Source organism: Poromitra crassiceps (assembly GCF_964638095.1).
Source record: "Poromitra crassiceps genome assembly, chromosome: 20".
In the NCBI taxonomy this organism is placed as follows: Eukaryota; Metazoa; Chordata; class Actinopteri; order Beryciformes; family Melamphaidae; genus Poromitra; species Poromitra crassiceps.
In genome coordinates this window covers 23282275-23289002 of record NC_139637.1, presented here as the reverse complement: position 1 = coordinate 23289002, position 6728 = coordinate 23282275, and the positions used below count along the sequence as shown (strand labels likewise).

The 6728-nt window shown below is 48.0% G+C and overlaps 1 protein-coding gene across 1 annotated transcript; it reads left to right on the top strand.

Annotated features, from left to right (window-relative positions):
• Positions 1-3826: 3826 nt before the first annotated feature.
• On the top strand, positions 3827-6110 carry ackr5 (atypical chemokine receptor 5). Its single transcript, XM_083656844.1, has 2 exons — positions 3827-3950; positions 4351-6110. Exon 2 carries the CDS (start codon positions 4354-4356, stop codon positions 5416-5418), a length of 1065 nt encoding a protein of 354 aa, XP_083512970.1. The 5' UTR covers positions 3827-3950; positions 4351-4353; the 3' UTR covers positions 5419-6110.
• The last annotated feature ends 618 nt before the right edge of the window (positions 6111-6728 follow it).

Here is a 6728-nt window from a genome sequence, read left to right as displayed (position 1 = left end):
GCCCATGTGCTTTACAAAATATACTGTGCATAGGATCCATTATAATTGGTCCATAAATAATCGGTCGGGTGAGTCACTTGTCATTTTTAACCTCGTCAAAATAGGCCAGGAACGGCTCCCAGATAACCAAAAACGTCCCCAATGAATTAGGGTTAACGTGCTATTAAGTGCTCGTATGTTCAGTGGTGTATAAAGTACTCGAAAGCCATACTTGAGTAAAACTACAGATATCTTCCCAGAAAAAGACTGGTAAAAGTCAGTCACTCATTAGAATATTACTCACTAAAAGTCTTAAAGTAGCTGATATTTTCTGTACTTAAAGGTACATTCCGCCGATTTTCAATGCAATTATTTTTCACATAATCTCACACATTCAAAGAATGTAAACCGTTTTGCAGACATAAATTTCGTTTGGCAGTTATTTAGAGTTGATTTGAGTTAAGGTGTGGACCAGTGATGTAATTTGTGCATGAATGCCATCACTGGTCCACACCTTAACTCAAATCAACTGTCAATAACTGTCAAACTAACAATGACTGTCTGCAAAACGGTTTACATTTTTCGGATATGTGTGAGATTATGTGCGAAATAAATCAGCATTGTTTTTCGGTGGAATGCCCCTTTAAGTATCAAAGTAATTTTCTGATATTAAATGTACTTAAGTATTGAAAGTAACATTACAAGTAAATGCTGTTTTAAAAAAGCAAGCAAAAGACTTTCTGGGCTTTCTTCTTGAGTTTGATAGCGGTTGGCAAACAATGTTATGTTGCATTACAGTCACCCACTGGAATGGTGTGTGCATCGTGTTTAACGTAACTTGCAAACTAGGAGCACTGATTTGCCAAACCCGATTGCTTGCAGGCTACCCAACTTCTTCTGATTTTACTTGATTGTAAGATGCTTGGGGGAAATGTAGTGGAGTAAAAGTATCCATTTTATTTGGGAAATGTAGTGGAGTAAACGTGAAAGTTGACCAAAATATAAATACTCAAGTAGCTAAAGTACAGATACTCAGAAAGAATACTTAAGTACTGTACTTAAGTATTAACACTTTGTTACATTACACCACTGTGTATGCTATTGCACTAGGATTTCGGCCTAGTATCCGAATTCAGCTGACTGTAAAGTGCTGGAGTGTTTTGTATTCAGAGAAGAGGGGGTGTTGCGAGTCTGCCGTGACTTTTGTTTATTACCGAGTTGCTTCATCCACAGATAAAGTGCAGGAAATCATGCAGAGATGCAGACGTCACTGGGCCGATAGCAGATATATACCTTCTCCTGGTACCGCAGATGTTATTGCTTCTAATCGTCCGGGGGCAGTTTGCTGGTAGCTATAATAACTCATATTTTGAAGCTGGTGTTACGGTTTGCTCATAGCTCAATGGCTGATGCCGTTCTGGTCAGTTGAGTTTGACTCCAGCTCCTGATAACAGCGTGGTGGTTCGGGTCAGGGACTGCTTTTTGTCCCAACTCTTCCCAGAAGTTGTAATTTTGCTGACTATCATCCTTCCTGTTGCTATCAGAGCAGAGAATTGACTGCACTTAGACAATGGAGATCAAGCAGGATGGACCAGGAGAGGGAGAAAGAGGGAGGTGAGGAGGTGTGTGTTTGGGGGGAGGTGGTGTCCATAAGCTACAAAATGCTGACGATCCGGACAGGCGGTAGGAAAACTGCGTCCAGAGCACCGGGCAGATCTTTCCGGCGCTCTCTCCCTATCATGCTGACCTAAGGCACGACCTTCCAGTCACTCCAGTGAGGACGTGCACTCACTGCCGGCACTAGCTCACCACGACCTGGTTTCTCAAAGCCATCGCGGTATCGCCATCATAGTGCCCTTGTTCACAAATTGATTTGTGCATTTTTTTTTATCCAAAAAGTACATGAAAAGTGAGGGAAAACATTCCCACCGGGGCCGTGTTAAAGGGACAGTTCACGTTTTTGAAAGTCTAGCCCGATTTGCTGCTTACCGATGATGATGTTGATTGGTAAGAGTTATTTCTCAGCACGATCCACGCTGTTCCTCACAGTAGCTCTGGAGAGTTGGGCAAAAGCGAATGCAAGGTCAACGGGGTGACGCTCCTGTATGTACTGTATGTACAAGCTGACTGAAGCTCACTGAAACGTCATCCACAGTGCACACAAAGTACATTTCAGTGAGCTTCAGTCAGCTTGTACATGCAGGAGCGTGACCCCATTGACATTGCATTAGTTTTTGCCCAACGTTCCAGAGCTACTGTGAGGAACAGCATAGATTGCGCTGAGAAATAACTCTTATCAATCAACAGCATCATTGGTAAGTAGCAAATAGGGCTAGACTTTAAAAAAATGTGAACTATCCCTTTAAATCCCAACAAAATTGTTCATTATTGTGTTCATTATTGTCTGCTGGCTCATAATACAACTTCCTCCTCCAGGTGCTTTTGGGACAGCCAGCTGTTCGTATGCTCACCTGCAAAGGATAAAGCAGCTGTTCGTATGATCACCTGCACAGGATAAAGTATGTGCTAAACTGCAGCGCACCTGAGGGTGTTGAAATAATGCAAAAATGAGGATATAATGTGTGTGTAGGATAAAGTGCCCCCTTCAGATGAGATGAGCCACAGGCTTCCTATACTCACTTTGCCCCACAGCCGTGGGACTTCCTGGCATTGTCCTCTGCTATGTGCTGGCTGTTTGCACAGTGTCTCTGCACCATGCCAACGCCAACCAGCCTAGAGTCTAGGCCTATATGCTTCTGCAGGATGCTGGAAGGTAATGCACCGAGGACAGTCACCATCACTGAATTAATACAAATGAGCAGGTCAGATATGCTGATGTATACTATACAAGCAAATCAATTAAGTAGTATTATTATTCCCCCCATTTTTCTCCCCAATTGTACTTGGCCAATTTCCCCCTGCTGCCCCGGTCGCTGCTCCACCCTCTGTCGGCCTGGAGAGAGCCATAGACTAGCATCATGCTTCCCCCGACACATGCTCAGTTGCCAGCCACTTCTGGTGGCTCAGTGGTTAGCACCGTTGCCTCACAGCAAGAAAGTCCCCAGTTCGAACCCCAGTCCGTCCCGGGTCCTTTCTGTGTTGAGTTTGCATGTTCTCCCCGTGTTTGTGTGGGTTTCCTCCCACCGTCAAAGACATGTATGTTCGGGTTAATACTCCTGTCAGTGCTCCTGGCAAAAGAACTGGAGTGGGTTTCCGGGCACTGCACTGTGGCTGCCCACTGCTCCTAGTTCTAGGAAGGTTCCTAGTAGAGGATGTTGTCAAATTTCCCCATGGAGATAAATAAAGGATAACTTTGAGAGGCCACTGTTCTTTTCACCTGACAGCGGGGAGCTTCACCGGCAGGGCGTGCAAATCAATGAAGTTAACCGGTCTGAACAGGTAGAATAGATGAACCAAACTTGGGGGATTCCAGTGGCAAGGAGAAGCAGAGGGGGAACACAGATTTTCACTTTAGAGTCAGGGGGGGGGGGGTTGGGGGGATATAAAATCACAGTGAACTTGTTTAGGAAAGAGTGGGTTCTTTTTCAGTCTTTATTGTGTTTGAACACAAAGTTCCTCCCATGAGTGCTGGGATGGAAAACATTGTGGCTGTTATTCACTCAACAGACCCGGGTGTCTGTCGCTTCAACCCAGACCCTTTTGCTGTGTGGGCTTTCCTGCACGTCTGAACCACGCCCCCGCCACTCATTGAGGATGTCCTGTTAGAGTGTGTGTGTGTGTGTGTGAGAGAGAGACAGACGGGGGGGGGGGTGGTAATAGGAGATGGGAGTGGAGAAACTCCAGGCTGCATGATTTGCTCAGATAGCCCTAAACAGCAGAACTGCTCGTCAGCTGGTGTCTGCAGGCGACACAGAAAACTCTCCACTTGCTCCAAGGGGACAATAAGGCCCTCAAGAGGGAACCTCCCTCTTCACCAGCCAGCATCTCAGCACACTCACCACCACACCAAGGTAACGTTTTCACTGTAAATCCAGATTTATCTTTGGAAATGATCATCTGTGTGCAATTTCCATTTCGAGAACTAATGCGTGATTGAACAGCAGTTTTATCTGTGTTGATGATGGGTGGAGATGGAAAATTTGATTTGTATTCGAGAATAATTGAGCATGCAGCTCCAAGTGGGGACATCTACTGTATGTTCTTTGCATGTTCTAGGCCCTAGAACATGCAAAGAACATGGCTGTGAAATGGCATTCTAATCACCTGCTGTGGTTTTAGTACATTTCATTTCAACCGGGCACGTCTGCCAACCTCCTCGTTCTGTGCCTTTTGTTATGCAACGCCTGGAAATGTAATCGGATTAACTTCCAAGTAAATCTCAACTCCCAATCCTCTTGCTTTTCACTCCAGACCATGACTTCCGACGTGCACCACAACCACTCCGACTTCTTGAACGGCACGCCGTGGTACGTCTACGACTGCACCATCCAGCTGGACAACAACTACCGCCGCATCGCCCTCTTCCTCCTCTACCTTGTGGTCTTCATGGCGGGCCTGTTCGAGAACGCGCTCGTCGTCTGGGTCAACTGGCGCCGGCGCCACTCGGCCAACGGGGTCCTCTTCTGCATCATCAACGTGAGCCTGTCGGACCTGATGGTCATCCTCACCCTGCCCTTCTTCATGATGGAGGTGACCGTGGACCGGGTGTGGCTGTGGGGCCGCTTCCTCTGCAAGTTCACCCACCTCATCTACCTGGTCAACTTCTACAGCAGCACCTTCTTCCTGGCCTTCATGACCCTGGAGCGCTACCTGTCGCTCACCAGGCCCTCGGCCCCGGCCTGCTTCCCCGTGGCGGCCCGGCGCCGCTGGCTGCTCTGCGGCGGCCTGTGGCTCCTCTCCTTGTTCCTGGCGCTGCTGGAGAACGTCCACGTGGACCTCCTGGAGTGGGACGAGCCGGGCTGCTACATGGTGCCCGAGCACAACTACACCGAGTGGTTCGTGGCCGTGGCGTTCATCTGCCTGATCTTCCAGTTCCTGGGGCCCGCGACGGTCATCGTCACCTGCAACGTGCTGATCGCCCGTGCGGTCCGCACGGCGGCCGACGTGCAGGGCCGGCGGGACGTGTGGCTGGTGCACGTGTACTCGCTGGTGTTCCTGGTCTGCTGGGTGCCGTACCACCTGGTGATCTTCCTCATCACCATCGACGACATCAACCCCTTCATCTTCAGCTGCAACATGGTGGAGTTCCTCTACTTCTCGTTCAGCATGGTGCAGTGCCTGTCTCTGTTCCACTGCGTGGCCAACCCCGTGCTCTACAACTTCCTCAGCAAGAGCTTCCGCAACAACCTGATCAACACGGTGGTGAGCTACATACCCAGAGAGGCGGCGGGGCCCGGCGCCAACGGCGGCGGGGGGGCGGAGCCGGGGAAGCAGCGCAAGGCGAGTCACACCAGCACCAGCCAATCGGATGTCTCATAAGAAAAGACGGCCCAGCGTTAAGAAGCTCCTGTCAGATCGACACAAACAGGAGAGACATTTTGGAAGTGATGAGGGGACAACCGGAGTGACGGGAAGATTTGATAGAACTGATAAACCGAGGTCACCTGAGGCCAGACGTGATGCTTCAGAATAATAGCTACCAGAGGGCAAAATTTGCACAACATCTCACTCTGGTCGTAGCTTCTAACCATTTGTTACGCAAGAGAGATGGACTCGCCAAACACCTTCCTCTCATAAATCCACTTCCTGTTTCGTTTCCGTCTAGCACGTCGCAGTTGTAAACAGAGGAAGAGAGGAAATGTCTGAAGAGAGGTTTTGAAGATGTTTTCCTCAAAGCTGTTGCACTCCCACAGGAACGCATGGCGACGTCTAGGAGCTCATGGACGGAAGGAATATTCGTGACAGAGCAGGAATGCATGTAAACAAATCTGTTGTCTGTCCAATGCCAGATAAGCCCGATCCTTATACCCACTTAATTTACATTTCCAATTTTGCAAATGTGGAAATGTAAATTAACTGATTCTGAACATTGTCTTTGATTGCATAACCATTAAACAGATCACGCTTAAGCTCACATTGTTAAATGCTTATTTATCTGTTGCTGAACGCTGCTGTCGTCTACATCTGCTGTAACCATGGTTACCTGTAACATAACATGCAATAAAACTCCCTCAAACCTCCCTGTTTGTATCCATTTAAATTGGGAAACGGCAATTGGACGGTGGCTCAGTGGGTAGCGCTGTTGCCTCACAGCAAGAAGGTCCCGGGTTCGAACCCTGGTCCGTCCCAGGTCCTTTCTGTGTGGAGTTTGCACGTTCTCCCCGGTTCCCTCCCACCATCAAAGACATGTATGTTAGGGTTAATATTCCTGTCAGTGCCCCTGACCAAGGCACTGGCAAAAGAACTGGAGTTGGTCCCCGGGCGCTGCACTGCGGCTGCCCACTGCTCCTAGTTCTAGGAAGGTTCCTAGTAGAGGATGGGTCAAATGCAGACGATGAATTTCCCCGTCGGGATAACTTAACTTAATTTAAATTGGGAAACCTAAGTTAAATGTCGCCATTTTGTAAGGATATTAGGCGAGTAGAATGATCACAAAATACGGACACTGGCGCTCCGATTTGGAAACCTTATGTCAACTTTTTACCTCGCTGCAATTTGCTGTGGTTGCATTTGTCTATCTCACTACTTGCAGTTCGCCTCTGGTTCCGTTCGCTTTACTTTGAGCGCGCAAAGAGAACGTTCCACATTTAACACTGTTGACTTGCTGATAAGAAGGCAGAAAAAGGGAA